Raw genomic sequence first — 20,252 nt, forward strand, 5'->3', positions numbered from 1 at the left:
TACGCCTGCACCCTCAAATGCGCTCGTAAATATGAAAGTGATTTAAGCTAAAAACAAAAAAGTTAATTTATCCCATATTTTGTGTCACATGTATTTAAATTAGAATAATGCGAGGGTTGCTTTTTAATAAATAAAAAAAATTATACCCCATTTTTATAATTACGAGCATATTAACGTGTGATATACTTTGATAATATAGTTTAACTATTTCATCAATTGTCTGATATTTTTGTATTTTTATGATAATAAGTTATAAATTTCACTGACAATGAAAAACAGTACATCGAGAAGACACGTTTTTATCATATAATCCTTATATCACGGAATCAATGGTTCATTTGCAAATTAAACACTACTTGAATAATACCTCTAAGTTTACCGGAAGGTACCACATTAGTAGTTGTATTCGCAATTATTATTCTTAACAAATGAAAATGTGGGCAAGCCGCATACATCGTCGAACAATATGGATTTTAACTAGGAAATTCGATCTCCAAAATTATTCTATTCATCATTCATTTGTTGAATTCATTGTTCATGTATCTAAATATGAAGAGTGAATAGGAGGAGACAGGGTTGACATAAAAAATACATACTTTATTACAATTTACAAAATCGAATACAGTCAGTTCTGCAAGTATTCTTACAGTAAATAAGCAAACACGTAAAACGTATATTTTTAGAGTTCGGCTTGATATTGATTTGGTTGTTACCAATTCTCCTAGTATGAAAGTGAAGTTAATTTTCATAACATGTGCGACAAGTAGTGAGTTCAATATACTTCAATTTACACCCATGTAATCTATACATTGAAGTAAAAGAAATAATTACATTACAAAGTATTGATGGTTTTATTATGGCAGCTTTGAAAACAAAAGATACATTATTTGCAAGAAGGCGGTAAGATTTACAATCAAATTGATTCGCCATAGGTATCATGCCTTATTTTAAGGATTACATTCATCTGTAAATACATAAACAAATCAATGTAAATACACTTCGCAATCTCTCCATTTCGATTTAAATTATTCACCGTATTTGTTAATTACTGGCTACCATCTGTGCATGAAAAATTTGTAATTTCGTTTATAGGTCCAATGTCTTGTGAAATTTCAAAGATATAATGTGTAGGTATCAACATAAACATTCAATCCGTAATCACAAGGATTTAAAGAAAAAAGAATATGCAGAATTGAATACCTCACTGTAACATTGCGTCGAGCTCATCTTAAGTGAAATAATACATTTCTACAACGTATAGTACTAACAATAAATAACGATTAACTCGTAAATCGCCCAACGTGAAGTATTCAATCCAACCACTTATGAAATTCATATTTCGATTTTATCACACAGCCAGACTACATTTTAAAACATTTTCTTTTTGACCGCCGTGTATCTCTCCATATATTGTTCGTACCCTTCGAGTTCGACGAATTGCTTCATTTCGAACAAGTTACCCTCTAATATTAAAACAGAGATTTTTGAGTCTTTTAGAATCTTTACTGGAATAGCATTAATTTGAAGGCAATTTTCTTCGAGCCTAAGGGTCTTAAGTTTTGGACAGTCGGCCAGTTGATCTGACATGGTCGAGATTTGATTCTGATTAAGATTCAACTCGGCCACGCAAAGTGAGGAAACCCCGTGAGGAATCGCAGATAACTTGTTTCTCGAAAGGTCTAGGACGTCTAGGTGTTTCAAGTTACAGAACATTAAAGGGAATTCGCTAATTTGATTATCAGATAAATTCACTTGCTTAAGATGCGCCAGTTTGGACAGGGTGGATGGCAAAGTTGTTATATGATTAGAGCTCGCATTTAGCGTTTCGAGTTTAGCTAAATTTCCCAGCGCATCTGGCAAAGAAGATATCTTATTCTGACTTATATTTAAGTGTTTCAGGAGAGTGAAATCGCCGACATCGTTCGGTAATTTTGTAAACTTGTTCTCAGAGAAGTCCAATGTGCGTAGAAGAGGCGCTAGGACACGGATGTTCGGTGGAAACTCATCTAGTTTCCTTTGGGATAGGTTTAACACACCGGTCTTCTTCGCCGTCTCGTAGTGTTGCTTCAGACCAGAATTCCCCATCGTAAGCAAATCCTTTCTAGGCTTTCTCGTTCGTTTCAAACTAATTAAATTGATTTCTCAATCTGCGTTTTGAGATAGTAGAACCTCTCTGATTATTTCATGAAACGCCGGCATTTTCTGTAATAAAGCATTCGTTACGGAATTTAACAAATTTTTTTAGTTCGAGCTAGTTCCTCTTATTAAAAAAAAACAATATTTTCATCATTGGAAATGTTTGAAATATTATGAACATCCGTAAATCGATCTTATCTGCTAGAATAGTGTTTACTTGTAGATAAATAAAATATAATCGTGTTTAGTTCTTTGATATTTTTAAACATTATTGAAATTACAAATGAATTTGTAAAAACTTCTAACAGTCTAATTTATTACTTTTCGTTCTAGTATTGATACAATACTTAATACTACTCTTAATACTACTCTTAAGCAGTTTTTTTTTATTTCATTTCTTCTGAGGAGTATTTGAATGAATATATTAAGTATATACTTCTGAAGAGGACCCGCGCGAAGGACCGAAACGTAAATTCAGAGTAACTTCAAAGAAATAAATAAACCTGCTAGTCGAGAGACAAAAACAAGATTTGGATCGATATGTAACAAATTTTCAGAATGAAGATTTTTCCTCATTGATTATGCGAGGTAATAACTATTTCCGATTTACATATATCCTGGTCATTCAAATTTCCTATTGTAATTAACTTGTAAAATCTTTACAAAAGTGGTTCTATTTTCTTCTGATCACAAGTTACAGTACATGAAAAAAGAAATGTAAATTGTTCCTAGCTCCAATATAATCATTCAACATAAAATGAATGGCCCAACTTACCTTAAATTCTTTTTAAATAAACAGGTACATTCAGGGTTTTCCCCTCTCTTAGCAGTAAACAAGTACAGTTACATTAATGTCTAAATTGACACCAAGGCCGGTGATTCAATTGTTTCGAGCTCACCGACGTTATTAGGTGAAATTCTCTTTTATCATCTGCTCAGATAACCGTGCCCAAAGCAACGAGGGGGGATGGCTGGCATGAGACTAGAAAAGTTCCCCGGCACTAAAAGAAGTACCGTCAATTATCGCGTATCCTTGAGCCAAGTACTCTCCAAAGAACTCAAGCTAAGAAGCGTTGGTGCGGTCGAGTGGTGAGTTTCGTGTTGTCGAGTCGGACTGTACGCGCGGCGCGTTGTCACCGAAACTTTTGGGGCTCAGTGTACTGGCGCGCATCGGTCGTCGGCTCGCGCCGTCACTTGGAGATTCACTTCGAGCTCTGTCCCAGGCAATATCACGGATCCTTGCTAGCGACGTACTCCAGTGAACCACTCGTAGAGACAGCGAGACACTTGGTGAATTCGAGTTCAATGAGAGGGTCCTCCGGTTTCGGTACGAGTCGTTCGCGAGGCGAGGAAATGTCACGGGAATGACACGGCGTCCGCCATTAGCCGCGCGGCGGTTCGGGCATTCGCCGCAAGATGGCGGCGCGCGGAGCAGCCACTCGAGCGAAGATGGTTGACAAACGAAAATGTAGCGGTGCACCACATCGGGTTTACATTAGATTTAAATCGCGACTGGACGGTACCTCGAGCGGCGGTTGCTCGTCAAAATGGTGAGATAGTGACCAAGAGTGACCATCAGCCCAGATACGACGGCCATGGCGGCGACACCCAAATCGGAGAAGTGCCATGGGGGTGAGTGCGACGCCTCGTATACACGTAGGGTTACCCCGCTCTTACGGGCACCACCGAAACCGTCGCGCCTTTCGGAGCCGACGCGTGCTCCTTCGCGCCGACAGCTCCCGCTTCGTTCGCATTTTTTATCCCCGAAAATATTCCCGTCCACTCCGACATTTATTACCGCTTGGCGTGGTATTCTTAGACCTTTTTACCCGGGTGGCGTCTCGTAAGGCGTCTTCGCGGGAGCGCCCGGATACCGTACCGGACGCGAAACGTCAAAAACTATGCGGAGCCGCCTGCAATTACGAGGCCCTCCTTCGAGACTTATTCTTCGCGCCGAAATCGCCAAGGGACACGCGCGATTTAACATCGATTTTGAACCCAACCTAGACAGGGTGTGGAGCTCGAGATCCTGTCACGATGCCCCGCAATACGCGGGTGTAACCAGACTTGAGGGGAACCCGTTATGGGGATGCGAATACAAACCTGTTTTGGGGTCCCGTTTGGGAATATTTAGAAATCCAGATACTTATTAATGATCGATATCACGGACTGGAAATTTATAGTCCTCTGCTAAGTTTTCCCTCTCGAGTAATTTCACGGATAACAAAGTGAAGATAATGATGCAGAATTAGCACTGTCTGAACCAGACGAGATTCTTGGCTATTGGCATGTTTCATTGTCTTCCCGTTCATGTCTGTCCTCGTACATTGTTATCCCTTATCTCTCCGCCCATAACTATAAATCATGCCCCGTGGAGGCTAGTCGTTCCGATAAGTTCAAATATTGAAGATTTAAACTCTTACGACAAGGCATTAGTTTTTATCAGAACGTTAAAATAGATACATTGCGGTATTTAATAGACAACACGTGTTATCAGGTATTCAAAAAAGTTTGCGCAGTTTTCTGTAGAGTGCGCTGCAAGAAAAAACCACACGACCTATTTCATTATTTAATACGTGTATATTGACCTTACAATATTTGATGATTTACTTAATGTAACTTTAACGCTTGAACTAAATGCGTTGTTTACAGAGGCGATTGGTGTCGTGGCGAGCTTCGTGCATTAAAAATGAAAATATGCCTCGTGTAATAACGTCCTTCCGCGAGCGATCTTCAACGACTGGCTGGCACTTGTAATCTCAATAGCGATGTTATCGCACGATACTTATATTTTCCCTTCTCCGAAAGGTTTTAGTGATCGCGTATCTTTCGCACATTTGCCGTCGACTTAACGTCGCAACGCTAACCTCGTGTTTCGTACGTGACAATAAGTCGCGCGTGCACACTCCGGGGCGTGTGAATGTGCGTCTCGCAGCTGCACGGGTCACGAGTTTTACTTCCACGATTCGTACTCTCTGACAAAACGTTTCGTTTCTACCTCTCCCCGTGTTCGATTGTTCCGCGTCACCTTTTTTCATCGGCAATTTGTCATCGGCTATTTTCGCGTTAAGTCTGATAAATGATCTATGGAAATTGTTCAGTAAAACGAGCAGGGTGCAGTTGAGTTTCGATATCTGAATTGAAGAATGGAGTACGAAAGAAATTCCTGGGAAAAGTACAGTGCAAGTTTCGCGCTTGATGTGTACCTTGCTGCTAATCGGATTTTGAGGTACAGATCGAAGAACGGAAGGAAAATGAAGTATCTCGTTCCACGTAAGTTTCTTTCTATTTCTACGATGCCAAAGGCCTTTGTATGAAGAACGTGTTCGGAGAGTCAGTGAAATCACGGGAATTAGCATGGACGATTTTGTACGTGACGGTAGAAGCATTGAATGCCGGAGAGGCGAATGTGAAAGGTGCATATAGATGGAAGTTTTCCACTCGCAATTCTCACCCTACGATGAAACGTGTTTAGTTTCCGCTATCGTTCCTTTTTATAGTCCCTTTTCCTTTCTTTATATCGCTGGGCAGTAAAAGGTTGGCAAATTGCTGAGACTATGTGAATGATTTTTCACGTATGTATACGAGTATCCAATGTCATAAATTTCCCGGGTCGCGGTATGATGTTCAATCATACGTGTAGATCTTTCAATAGCAATCACATGCATATATGCATTCGTGCCTTCCCATACAGAGTTCTATAAAAATGAAAGATGAAATTTCAAACTAACATAACCGGGAAGATTATTATACTATCGATGACTTATCATATCCGATTTGAAATAGGGAAGGGATGGACGTTAAACAATGCATACAAATGAGTAACAATTTTTCTGGGTCTTGCATTATACGACGGTATATTTAGTTTCTCATGCCTCTAGTCTCAATTTCGAAATGTCTTTTGAAAAAGAGGGTCGCTGGTACTAAGTATAATTTTTTAATTTCTATATATAATGATAATTGCGATCTTTCGTAATCAAAGTAATAGACTAGCATGATTCCGAGAATTTCTATTCACCAATCAACATTCTTTCCTAACTCAGCCTGTTGCGCTCTTTAAGTCGACCCGCTCTTCAGTTTTATTCTTTACAATTTGGTACGGTCACGTGAATTACAGGCACATGAAAGTTTTTACTCCGCCGTGTACGAATGTTTCGTAGAGCTCCATTACCGTCACGTTAGCGACCCAGTTTCAATGCTTTTTGGACCCAGCGGACCTTTAATAATTAAGTTTCTTCCATACATTTCCTGTTATGAAAAACGTACTTCTGAATGAAAGGCGAAAACGAAAAGAAGGTATTTCGGCTTTGGGTACCTACCGTCGAAGCACCGAATCTTGTAAAAGAATAGAAGAATGGATGGACGGGTGAATAACAGATGCAGTTTGCCGCGTTTTCAATGGGAAAGAGAAAAAAGAATATTGGAGCGCGACACGCTCGAAAGAGGACCGCGCGGCCTATGAAGATGGATTGAAATAAAAGCGGCGGTTCGATCAATTTGTCCGGGTAGCTCAGCACCAACTGGTACCCCGCATCATCCGTTCTGGGTAATTGCGTTTAATTCAAGTTGATTTGTCGGCGGCTGAAATCATGGTGCACGCTTCCATTGTGTGCACGCGTCACATCGAATAAGCGTCGACTTGTTTTGTAACTTTCGGATTTCGGAAAAATCTTCTTTTTTTCAAATAAAGGCGACTACCTCGTTCAGAGGCGCTCTCGCAACGGATGTAACGTGTTACTGGGTGTTAGTGTTATTTTTAATTAATGAAAGTTCGAGTATTTATGATGAACAAATTTAAATAAGAAACTTTAACCGATTGGGGCATGAAGTCACACCTTAGCTATTTTTAATGTCTTTTATTTTTCCTTATAAATATTGAAAAATAATTGCAATCGATTTTAATGCGAATTCCTACTAAAAAAGTATTTTTAAAAACGAAAATTGCCTCTAGTACGAAAAGGGCACCGGCCTATCTGACCTGGTATTAATGTGAACTGTATTTGTTAAATTTGAAAAAATATATATTAATTTTAAATATATTCCATTGCGAAATTTACATCTCGTCTTAAACATGAATTTGCAGTCTTGTTTCATCATGAAAGGCACAAGAAGGTGAAACAGTAAGAACTCTTGTTAAACCGCATATTAATTTGTCTCGGTTGGAGTCGTCTGATCTTGTAATCGTGGCAACGTGCACACTTGAACTGAAAGAACCGGAAAACTAATTGTGCCCCGACACATTATGGAAATACTTAGATCCATTAAATATGCATTCCCCTCACTGTGATGACTAATAGGAGCATAAATGTCAGAGAAAAGGTGTATCTTAATTAAAACCGTGCAGCAGTCCGTAGGATGAAAATCGACGCAGCTTTTCTACAAACATAGAAACTTCTACAAAGAGAAAGCATCCTCGTAATTTCAGTAAAATACATTATCCTCGAAGATTTCACGAGTACAATTCATTATGGGCAGCAATTACAAATACTTGTTCCGTGTACTCAAGAAAATCCTCTAGGTCTAAATCATCGTTACTTCAATGGTTAAATCCAATATTACCCTGCAACATATGTACGTGCCAATAAATATGAAAGTGGCTTAAGTCATATTTTTGTTAAAAAAAAAAACTAACTTCACATTATTGAATTTTAATTGAATACCAACACAAAATATTGGATAAATTAATTGCATTTAGATTTTTCACGTAGACCACTTTCATAATTACGGACACATAACGATGCTATTCCCCATAAGATAAGCATCTGTTTCCACAATTGTTTCAGTTCATTAACAGGATAGAGTCGTTTCCAGACAATGGTGCGATTCGCGTAACGTTTTCACCCTATTTGACGTTATCATTTGGTATATACGTACCGTCTCCCCTCGTGTTTGTAGCGGGACGGCACAGCTAATCAAAGCTAAAGCCTATTCGGAAACGTAGGGACCAAATCGGCGACAGAATCGAGAAATCTCGTTTCCCAGCCTAGGGGTCATGTATATGATCATCTATATGGTCACTGAATTTCCAGAACGACGTCTCACCGTACAAAGCCGTTTGTTTTTCTTTCGCAGTGTCGCGGCAAAACTCGTGGCGCGTTCGCCATCGCGTTTCACGGGAACATGGTCAATAATTTTTCTCGAGGTGTTTGCGAAGGCTCACCCTGCCCTCGTACACGGCACAGTACAGAGGCCTTTCAAAAGCGAACTCATTAAATAATCCCAGGGTGCCCTGGTTGACGGGGTCGACGATGGTTAGTTTGGTACGTCCACATGTGACCTACGCAAAGGTCGCATACGAGTCTTCAAAAGGGATCTCCCATAAGAGAAGAAAAGCGACAGCTTCCCGGCGAACGGAGGAAGAGGGAGGGTTGCCCAAAAAGGAAGCGATAAGGGCGAGAGGGAAACGTTACGAAATTCTATTCTGCCTTCTCCCATATCGTTGCCCATTGTATCCATTGTACTGGCTTTGCTATCTTTATTCATTACGTTCCTTCCAGCATTTTTAGGTTTTCCATTTCGTACTTGCGAGCAAACGAGAGACGATAAGTCGTTCTCGTTTTGAGATTTGTGGGCGAACGGCTTTTAAGTGAGATTTCTTTTGGGAAGCGTTGAAAGCCTTTAACTTCGCGTTTAGCTTTCCCAAACCGCACATCCATGCACAGAACAGTCTACTGTTTGTACATGGTATTCTGGATATTTACCTTTATAGGCTCGACGGCACGAGAAGCTTCCGCAATTCTTTCACGTCGCAGAGAAGCTTGCACTTCCGTCTGGCGTCGTTGCAATATGCATGCAAATTCCCACCTGTAGGTCGAGAGTTGCGCCAAAGGTCGGGAGTCAGCTGGTTAAAAATGTAATCTTACCCACGGCAAAGACAATTGTCGTATTCCTTTAAAGATTCAGAAGAGCAAGATTACCCTAATCATGTTCTCTTGATAATTACAAAATCATCTTTACGCTTCGTTATTCATTATGCTATAACGAGCACATTTAATTAACTCATATTTCCAGGACCTCTTTTCAGATTAGGAAAGGAGCTGACAGGACGAATGGGTTAAATTGGAAAAGCTCGAGTACTTGGACCGAACTTGACATTCAGCTGCTCCAATCGGTAACATCCGGAGCCGTACAGCTTCACGCCCGGAGGTCACCGCAATGAGTACTCGCCTTTACGGCTGCTCCTATACAACAACCCTCGCGATTCTTGCAAATCACCACCCGGGCTCGCACTTCCGCCTGACATCGGTGCAATATGCATGCAAATTCTCCTCCGTGGGTGGAGAGCTACAGGCTCTCGTGCCGATCGGCTGAAGATCGTGCCAGAAACACGTATGGCTTAGGGCGCCCCTTGGAACGTCGAGTTAGGGCTCATGAATATACAGCCGTTTTGACTCTCGGGGTGTTTGTCGTGTCTCCGAGTCGTTGGGCCAAGCCCGCTGCAAGGTCTGTGATATCTGGCCACGATTATTTACGCGTATGTCGGCTTTTTCGTACACCGATCGTTCCTAGGACTCGTGGAAGCAAAGTACTATTCTTTTTTTTCCCCCCTTTTTTTTGCGAATGGTTCAACCGATTTGGACCTGATCCATTTATCTGGGATTTGTGCTATCTGGTGCTATGCTCCTGTTTTTCGTGCTTTACTATGGTTGCAGGTCACGTCGGGTCCTTGCCCCGCTCGGATTGGTGGGGACCGTGCCTATGTTCGCGTTTGTGGAGTAGTCGATGTACCTTTGTCGGTTCACGTCGAAACGGGAGAGTGACGTCGGGTATAGTTTTGGTCAAAGGTGGAGCGTACTTCGTTTCTACGTCTCTTCGGCTTTGGTGGTCTTTGCGATATGGATTTAATAACCTCTTTTTTGCTTAAGGTTTGTCGGTAGGGCTAAGGCCGCTTCGCTTCCTTTGTTGCTTCACGTAGGCGATGGGCCCCAAGGCTATACTGCCAGCTTAACCCTTAGCTTAAACAGCTAGGGCGTTGATGCACCCTAACCAACTTCTGCCTGAGGGTTAATTGCGTATCGGAGGTACAGTTTTTAATAAACAGAATCTGTTTTACTCAACTTAAAACCTCCGTGGATGATAAATTACCCAGAATGTGATAATAAACAGGAAAAATGTTTCGCGTACTTAGGTACACCTGAAGGTTAGGAATATCTTTTAGTAATAAAAACGTTAAAACGATCTCATTCTTACACATGTGAACCAAGAAGTGCTCGCTTAACCTCCCGTTAAAAAATTTTCCTCTTCCTGAAAAGTCTATAGTCCACTCCTGTATTTGATTATTTAAAACTTATCAACTGCCTCGACTCGTTGCTTACGCCGAGGAACAAGCAATCCGAAACTTGGAGATAATCACGGGGTGCTTTCTCTCCGATTGGGCGACTTGCAGGTTTGAAGGAGTCAAGGTTTGCATGTTTCCCATAGATGTGTACGAACTTTGCCAGATCCGAAGCACTAATATCAACGTCCTCCTAAAGCTCTAGAAGAACGCGCGTCTCTGCTACGTGTGCCTATTCCGACGCGATTGCGTACGTGCATCCCCAACGTGGATATATATATCGGACAATGCCAATGCCAACACTGACGCGATCGAGTAAGAGAGAAAAAATGTCCGAGAAAGAGAAGAACGATTTTCCTCTCCCCCGTGTTGTCACGCACTGACACACTCGAGACAATATGCACGCAAATAAATCGCAGTCGCTTCCCCCCTTCCTCCTCGATCGCGAAGGACCTCTGCCACACATTTCCGAGCGTCTACTCTCCCTCTACCTCTCTCATCTGTTAAAATAGACAAGGCTTCTTTCCCGGCCAAAGTCAGATATTAACGACCGATGTGGTCCAGTAGCGTCAGTCCACCTCCTATTCGCGCCGATGCTGCTTCTGCTCCTCGGGTGACCCGATTGCCGGAGCACCGTTAATCGTTCTCGTGGCAATGTCGCTGTCGTGTCCGTCAAATTATCATCCGATGGAAACCCCAGTCGCCGTCCTTTTGTTCAGGATGCTCGGAGGGTTTTCGGGTAAAATGGTGCGCGCACGGGGATAGAGTTGTGCTAGTGGAGGTGATTGCAGAGAAATTATTAAGAATGATACTGAGTAATATTTGTAATTCTATATGCTAATTCAATTACTTGAGGAAGCAGCAAGTTTTTCAGTGAGTCCGTAGAAAGTTCACCGCCGAATTCGTGAGATTTTCTGATAAAAAGCTGTTGTGATTAGCGTCGTGTCGCGTACATACTTTTGAGGTGGAACATGGTGCACCGGGAGTGGTTAAGTTTATGGCAAACATGTGCGGAGAAGAATTGAAAAATTAATGGTACGGTTGTAAAATTGCGGTTAATTCGATTTTTAGGTGTTAATCAATTCCTTGAGTGAGTGGTTAATCGTTTCGTAGCAATTGCGCTGCCGCGCACAAAGTTGCATAATGAAAACCGCGTTTTTATTCCATCGATCCTCGTTGGTACGATCGGTTCTTTTCGGAGGAAAGTAATGCTCACGTAACGGTGGGATTGCGTAACGTGAAAGAGTATGGAGAAAATGAATGATAATGGGAAACACCGAGCAATGGCGGGCTTGTTTTTAATGTCTCGAAGGTGTAACTTCCATTTTTTGCTTGATACGATCGGTTGATTATCGTTCGTCTTTACTTAAATATCTTTCGGTTTAATGAAAGAAGTGAACACTTGTAAACGACTTGTGCAAGTACGAAATCAAAGTAACGTGTATTTTTACTCATAGAAAAATGAAGTTGCACGGATGATCTGATTACCCGGTGGCCCTTAATTGCCATGTAGGTATTGGGCTACCGAGTGGAAGATTTATCGGAGGAAATCCTGTTTTCACCCTCATTATCCCTCGCACGTCATGGAGGTTTAGATGGGGTCTCGTACAGAGAGTCGCGCCCACCCAACGATCGAACTGCATGTGATGCAGAAGAAAGTGGAAACAAGTCTTAAGAGAAAATCCTGTTCTTATAATTATTGACATCGAAATATTATGAACAACGGGTCTGCAATGATCAATAGTACTTTCACACTTTCCAGGACTGACGACCTAAAATTTCTCCCCCGAAATTATATAATAGGGACTTTACATTAGATTATGATAATCCCGACTTCCCTTACTTCCGCCATTTCATCGGTCTGGTTATTAACGAGCAATAACGCCCTAGCCATTCCATCATCATGCAAAAAGTAGCTATCGCGATCCAAATCACGACGTTTACTCGACATTAAACTCCCGATGCGATGAATATCTCCTTACGAGAGTTTAAGCGTGTAAATGGCGTTCACGTGGCGGTAGAGTTGCGTGCGATAAAAAGAATTACAAGGCGAAGTTGAAATTAATAAGACGAGGGAGAAATCCGGCGCATTCTTGGCATAACTCGGTAAATGCAACGGAACGGAAGGATTTCCTAATGTAAACGTCGGAAGTTGTTACGTAGAGTCGTTATACCGAACGAACAGGTCGACGATCTCTGGACGTAATTGGTTCCTGCCAGATTACTCCGCGTGAGGCGGCATCGATTAACGGTTCAATTTATCGGTCCAAAAGGCGATCGATTGAGCGAGGCAATTCGTTAGCGGTCTCGTGTAATTACGCCTCGTTCCGCGGCGTTATTGTCGTAAATGACGGAGTCGGCCGACTATTTGGATTCCGACTCGTTTGAGCGATTGCTCGTGGGCGAGTCGAAACCAATTTGCACGCGAGTCTAACTCCCGCAAGTGCGGAAGATCAAGCGCGGCCGATGTCGATTCACGTGAGAGCTTGCCTGTTTACGTTGTATTGTTACACGTGCGCGTAGTACGGCTACCGATATACATATAAGGAACGACCCGGTGCAACGCTGGGTTCTTAATTTATGCGTTTCTTTTTTATCGCGCCTATTACGTGTCTGTTGATGTCTGAGTCGGTTTTAGAACTGATTTCTGGGATGGCTGTGCTATATGTAGATGCCAGTGTCATCATTACCCGAGAGGAAAGCCGAAAAGAGGGGGGATATGAGGCATTTATAAATGATGTGCCTTTCGGACCGATCATCTCGCTTGTGACCCTTTGTTTGCCTTTTAAAGATTACCCGTTCAGTTTTATTTTCAACTTCCAGCATATCATTCTACTGGAGTTATAATACCTACTTTCAGCTTTATCGTTCATTCTATGCCTGCTGTTTCATTCGAAAATAAATCATGTTAAATAATATTTGCCATTCCCCATCCACGACTTGTTGTCTTCGTACTTTAGCTACGATAAAGCCAGAATTCGATAAAAGAAATTCAAGATAAAATTTTCTGAGGAAAATCATTCTTGTTTATTATCTCTTGCGGCTGACGTTTGGAATCGTTTCACGGTCGAGCTTTTGTTATTCATTCATCGCAGACGCCGGTGCCGTCGTAAAATATTTATTTTCGCAGGACGAATAAGCGAGTGAATATCGATGCACTCCGGAATTTTGCATTCGAGAATCCAAGTGAACATTTCCATTCACGGATACTCCGAATTCCAATTAAATACCATTCAAATGTACCACACGGCTATCCCCAATCAATCAAGGAGTACATAAATCGTCTTTATCGCGAGTACTTTTAAGTCTTACGTACATTCGAGTCAATTTCTAAGTCCATTTTCCTGGCGAGGGGAAAGGACGCTTTTACAGGCGTATTCGTCGGTCGGGAAAGAAAAAAAAACGCGGAGGTGGAAACGCAGCTCGTCGGCGGTACTGGGGGAATTATTTTTTTCAAAAACGGACGCGCGAGTCCGGGGTCGGTACTTGAAGCGATTTGAGAGTAACAGCCGGTAATCCCGGCATTGCATGGGGGGGAAACGCGCGCGCGAATGCTGGCCCGTGCAACCGTACGCACTTTCGTACGCGGCCACGCCGGAATATAGATGCGCGTTCATGAGCGCGCGTAATCTGGCAGTCGCGGGTGCGGCGGCCGAGGGCGAAACGATCTCTCCTAAAATAACGAGGCGTTTTCGTCGCCGGCACCGGCCGGATCGAAAACTGGGTCGCAAGTTCATCAGCGTTAATTATTATTAATCGCGTAAGCCCCGGGCGCGCGAGCGCGCGATACACTTACATCTTTCACGCGGCAATCATGGCCGGAATTGACCTTAAGCGAGGAAGAGAGAACCTGACCCGGGGAAGTTACGTAAAATCCTCGTAGAAGCCGCGATTGGGACCCCGTCGAGGACCCTTTGTTCCGCGGTTGAGCTTGTCCGCGACCACGGGGGATAAAAGACGTCGGGAGAAGGAACGATGCTCGGCCATTATTGTCGCTTCGAGTGCTCCCGGGAGCGTAGGTTTTCGTCCGACTTTAAGGTGCTCCGGGAATTCAGGGTCTTCCTTTGAAATCGGAATTGGATAGCTGGAGATGGGCGAATCGCCTGGCTAATCTTAGGAGAGAAAAGAGTCTCTCCGGTCGAATAGGGAATTCGACGTGTTTACGTCGGGGTATCTAGGAGTGACGTTTTGAGTAGTGCCGGTGGTTTTTGCCAGTAGCTGGCACCTTGTCTCTTTAACGTTCATTTAAGGTGCTTCAATATTTTCTCTATAACTGTATCCACCACGAGAAGTATATTCTTAGAAATCCTAAACACGCGAGGAGGTCTTTATTTAGATGAAGGAGGTGCTAGCTGCAGAAAAGTGAATGCTTCATTTTGTGGGTGGTGAATTTTTTTTTTTTGAGCTGCCAGGAGAAGGATATAACGCGCTCAATTTCCGATGGCGACCAAATTTCGGCACCTGAAGGGTTGGCATAAATGACGTTGACGTTAATGGGCGTGGTATGATTCGATCGTCGTTTGGGATTGGCCTCGCATTAATTCCGCATGCGACATACCCGGCCTGAATTCATCGAAGATCGTCACGGTAGGCTAGCCGTGGTCTCTATCGGTAATGTAACATTCATCCTTGCCTGGAAAGAATGTTGCGTGATTCCGAAGGAGTCCATAGTGATCGTCCCTGGGTACGTTGTAGCAGACTCTACGCTCTGTCAATCTTCGGCATCCCCGATGCACGCCCTATCAACCGTGGAATGAGTTTCTTTCTCGGTAATAAATAATAACAATTTGATCGATTAAACTCCATGGCACGGGTTCGTTAATAAAAGAGAAACTACCTAGGAATAATAAATGTCCGTATCGATCAATATTTTTTAATGAAGTTCCACAAGCAATAGCGTTTATGGCCATTTGATATTTAATACTTTTTACCATATATTTTATACCATTTACACAATCCCCAATCCGATCCGATGAACTATATCCAGGGCATTCACGGCGTGGACGATGTCCGTATTATCCAAGAGGCACTTCGACTCTGGGGTACGACTATAACGAAGGTTCCTAGGAGACGCCATAGGTGGGCGGCGGGATATGAAGAGGTTAGGTTCTCGCTCCAGTAAACTCGGATCATGTGTCCAACGAGGTAGTAACTTGCGCTAGGTTCGAAGATCCTCTTTGTTTTAGTCGAGGTCCGGCCGGGGTCCCTTCGATTTTAGGTCGTGACGCAGATTCGCGCGGCAGCGGCATGGAAAGATTTCAAGGCTTTATACCTTGAGGATGATGCTATCGAAGAATCTTGTTTCGAAAATATATGCTCCCTTTGCGGCCCAACTATTCGTTTCCATCTTCGAGGCAGATCACATCCTCCAATCGATATTTTACACACGTGTTCCGAGACGTGAAAATAAGTGATGTGATGCCAATAAAAGATTGTCTATGACGAATCCTATTATTTCGTTTCGTTTCCTGTAAGGAGACGTTGGTAAATTCTAATTATAAATGCTTTAAGATATGCCTTGATTGCTTTCTCTTAAGCTGTATTTTTTATGGATCTTCATATCCTGTTGATATGTACCGTACCTATTATTATATTCTAAATTCGTTTGGCATGGTTAGTGAGATTACGACTTTTCCCTTATTTGTTAGCGTCTTTTATTAGATCTTAAATTTTTTAGTGTCCTTAGGGGTGTTTTCAATAAACGCGATCCACGACTTGTCAAACGAGGGAGTATATTCCTGGCATGAATGTGTAATTGTTGGCCAAGATATGGGTAAATCCCAAATTAAGCTAGCTACTCGACATCACTGCGGGAACTGTTCACTGCAAGAGAACAATATTATCATGTAACTGCATTGCAGCTAGCTATAGGTATGCCTATGTGTGGATCTAGAATTAGCATGAAACAGTAAACAGAGCTAATGATACCTCCTACACTGTTGAACCAAAGCTGTCGTTACGACGCTAGCCTAGCAATATTGATTTAACTGTAATAGCATTACCTATTGTAACACGGCTTGCCCTGCCCTAATGACTAAGTGTCTGACGGCAGTGCAAAGTAAATGATTACTTACGCCTATTCTAATTATGTCCATAATTCCCGACATAATTAATGGTTAAAAGAAAGTCAGACTTATATGACTGGTTACCTAAAGCTGAGTGCCGTGCACGTAAATACAATCGACATGAAATTGCATGAACGAGAAGAGTCCACTTGTCTCGAACGACTCATTTCATAAAGTGGATAGATACACTCTCCTCCATACTGCAGCATTATTCTACCCGAAGAAAAGTAATTTTATAACAGCATTGCATAAAATGCCCCTACCTAATCTACTCCAACGCGAGCAATACCGTAGAGATATTTTTGTAGTATTTAACGTCCTTCGCGAATTTACGAGGGTACAGCGTCTCCTATGCAAAATCATGGTCCTTTCCGAGTATGTGTCTCTGCGAATTTGTGCTTTGCAGGAGGATACCGAGGAGTGAAACAGGAGACTTGTCTAATTTCTCTTTGGTTTAAGGACCGCCGCCAGGAGTGCTGGTATCCTATCCCGGTGTCGGGTGCCCAGAGCGTCCCGACGCCTGGACACGGAAAAGGGTGCGGTAATTGTAACGCGACATTTGTCACTTGAAAATAGATACCTACTCCCGGTCTCCTTGGTAGGATCCACCCGGATATGAACGAATTTCGGGAGATCTTTGCGTTACGTGACGAATCGTTTATATTTAGCCACCTTGTCAACATTTCCAGCCGATTCGGCAAGAGCGAGATGGAAGAGCGTCGGTTCGGCCTCTCCGTCTCTCTCCCTCTTTCTCACTTTAATCGAACCAATTTGATGGCGCATTCGATACTCCGGATAATTGGACCTAACCATCGGAGGCAAGCCGCTTTTCACGGAGATCGATTTCTGTCTCCGTTTCTCCTCTCCCAATTCGCCGCGATCCGGCGGTTATATTCCGGCAAATTGCATTCGTATTCCCGCTGGGTCGCGCGGCTTCGCCTTTAAGTCCGCGTTTTTGTCGGGGCGCCGCGATAATGGCAATAACATGGTCAACTCGCGCGCCGACGATTCCTGATAACCGCGAGCTGCATGTCAGCCGATACTACCAGATTACGCGGGCCGCCGGGCGTAAGGGGAGAAAAAAAAAAAAGAAAAAAAAGTGCACTTCGTTCCCGACTTTCTTTCTCGCGATCTTCTTCGGCAGAAGTGCTCCAGATAGCTTTGCGCTCGCGCCGGGTCTGAATTGCTACGCGAGCTTAGGAGTGCCGCGATCGCCCGGGGAAACGTGACTCTCTCTACGCGCGACGTCTAAACAAAATCGGAATTTGTATGCTCACGGGTTTCAGGACGGACTCGTCGAGTCGCGGAACGTGCACGAAGTGTTATGTGACGGACTCGTGAAAAGGCGAGCCTTTCCACGTGTTGAATGGGTACCCTTTTTACGACGCGTGCAGGGTTAACGTGTATACCGAGTATTCATAAAAATCCAACGAAAGTGCGAGACGTTCGACCTTGTACGCTTGCTCGGGTAAATTATTGTGTACATATCGGAAAAGATGTATAAGAAATTCTGTTAGCATGTCGGTACAATCAATTTGATATTGTCTTATTCAAATTGTACGAAGTCGAGAGAACTTGGAGAGTAATCGTTCTGCTCGGTCTTCTGTGCTTCGTCGAAATGTTACCGTAGGAAAATAGTTTTACTTTCAAGTGCAAATTTTCAAATCATCCTTCGTTCACAAGCATCGGATAATGGGCGTGTCGTTAATGAGCTCGGATCGCCACACGAGCCGCGTTGTGCCGCGAATAACCCGAAATGTCCAAGTATAAATGAAATGTGCCCTCGGGTTTCTCAGGGCCCCTCGACGTGTCGGGGGCTCGATAAAGTGAAATCTGAAACGTTTCAGGGCGTGGAGTGGTCCTTTTCCGATGTCGCTGAAAAGAATCCCATTTCGGAGCACTCGAGGAAAGAATCTGTACAGCTTTTCGACAACTTGGGGATTTTTACAAAAAGAGACCCATTTAGGTGCCAGTAGAATATGACTCGAAAATGCGGTTTAAATATAAATTTGAAAGGTGTCGCACTTGCGGCATATCGGTTGGATCTAAGATCAAGGAACTGGAAACTGAACGGCTGTTCTTGATCCAAGTTCTATTCGTTACAATTCCGATTATCGTTCATATATGACGGGTAGTAAATATTGCAATAATCAAAATGCTTCCATCGCGTGATATCAACATATTCAAATTTAATGTGCTTTATCAAGATCTGACAGATTTACTTTTACTCTCGTTTTTTATCTTCCTCAACTGTCTTCTTAATTTGGATAGGTATATAAATCCGCTGTATACACTTTGTAATGGACTCACATTCTTAAAACGTTATTGTGCCATGATAAGGTTTACCCTGAACCGTTACGAAAAATTGTAACTCTTTACCCTCAAGGCCATTTCATCCTAATATCTCTCACAATTTGTCTTATACAGACACCATACAAGTGCAATGGGTCAATTTATTCGTTCCTTCATATTTTACGCGACTTTTACTGAGCAATACTGTAGCGATATAAACATGCGAAACAAAGATATAGAGCATCAAATCGATAGCCTCGTGTCTCAGGTAATTCTTTCACATTAATTCGTAATTCTACGAAACGATTAATAAAAACGTTTTAGCGAGGGATCACTTTTTGCGTTGGATGTCTCCTATCGAAAAGCGGGAAAAGTGAATTTGTGCTACGCAAAGTCGGCGCTAAAAGGTCGGCGAAACTCGATTATGGTCATTTAATCCGTTTATTATGAACGAAAAAACTGTGCTGGGCATAAGTGAACGGGCAGTGAAATTCCACGCGGAGTGGAAATCTAACAAGGATGCCGCATTACGACGAGTCCTTCTTGGACTCGCCACTTTTCCGTCGACGTACTCGAAGTTACAGCGTGCAAAAACAGAGTGCTCCGAAATCGAAGAGTTCCCGTACCACGGACACTCCTCGATTGCTGGCTGTGGCCAATCAGACACGGACTTTAGCCGCATCGACATGCAGCCTGAAAGGTAATCGGTATGTTTAAGTAACATTGACCCTGACAAAAAAGCGTTCCGTCATCGACTACCACGGATATCGCTCGAAAGATAACAGTAGCGACGAAGAATGAAAAAAGAACAAAAATTGCGATCGCGGCGTTAAAAATGGAATCGCATCACGCGTTGCGGTCCTCTTTGATTTTCGAATGTCCCTTTTCCCTTCCTTCGGGTCGTAACTTGGAAACGCGATCGCCGAATGGCGCATTTCGTTTTAATTTTGTCCCTGCGTTCCCGTTGCACGAGGGACCATGAAAATGCACTTTAGGAATATTACGTCACCCGAAGTGTACGATGAGGTGCTTTGTGCATCGGCCGTTCGAGGGTTCCCTCGAAGCTTTCCCATTTTACGTGACGAACTGTAATTAGCTTTGATAAGATTCCCAAATGGCGCAAGTATTACATCTATAGAGTGTAATGTAGTTAAATAACATATTTGAACGTCCATCTCCTTCCCCTTTATACCTTTTCCCACTTATCTACCTTTGACAAAGTTCATTTAAGAAATAAATTTCGTTCCAGTTTGAGGATCACCATTTCGGGCGAATGAACCGAATCGTTAACAATCCAGAGCACCGTCTGTTACTTGTACTCCCATTTTTCTTTCCTTGTTTTTTTTTTCGCTCCCTCTCGCGTGTTCGCTTCATGCTGCGAAGCATCGCCGTTCATAATTACCGAGTAGTACTGTCAATCGTATTAAGCACTGTGCTCACGTACCTTTGGCCATTAGCACCTCTCCCCTCCCGGCACTCGGTGC

At 42.8% G+C, this 20,252-nt stretch overlaps 2 protein-coding genes across 10 annotated transcripts in view; one reads left to right on the plus strand and one right to left on the minus strand.

The window, feature by feature from the left end:
* Nucleotides 1–827: 827 nt before the first annotated feature.
* LOC105700683 (leucine-rich repeat-containing protein 57) lies at nucleotides 828–3,526 on the minus strand. The gene is made up of 2 exons (XM_012426803.2): nucleotides 2,912–3,526; nucleotides 828–2,202 (listed from the first exon to the last, which is right to left on the minus strand). The coding sequence occupies exon 2, from the start codon at nucleotides 2,083–2,085 to the stop codon at nucleotides 1,369–1,371; it is 717 nt and encodes a 238-aa protein (XP_012282226.1). The 5' UTR covers nucleotides 2,086–2,202; nucleotides 2,912–3,526; the 3' UTR covers nucleotides 828–1,368.
* A 70-nt stretch (nucleotides 3,527–3,596) lies between these two features.
* The window catches only part of LOC105700264 (guanine nucleotide-releasing factor 2), a 64,278-nt gene continuing 47,622 nt past the window's right edge, over nucleotides 3,597–20,252 (plus strand). For 2 of the 9 annotated variants that reach the window (XM_012425986.2, XM_023432574.1), the window contains exon 1: nucleotides 16,943–19,468. In XM_012425986.2, coding sequence (XP_012281409.1) covers nucleotides 19,288–19,468 — 181 coding nt within the window. In that variant the 5' untranslated portion in view covers nucleotides 16,943–19,287. The other 7 variants (XM_012426075.2, XM_012426159.2, XM_012426319.1 and 4 more) reach the window with 7 other exon arrangements.

Source organism: Orussus abietinus, unplaced genomic scaffold (assembly GCF_000612105.2).
Source record: "Orussus abietinus isolate OABI.00-Male unplaced genomic scaffold, Oabi_2.0 scaffold356, whole genome shotgun sequence".
Classification (NCBI taxonomy): domain Eukaryota; kingdom Metazoa; phylum Arthropoda; class Insecta; order Hymenoptera; family Orussidae; genus Orussus; species Orussus abietinus.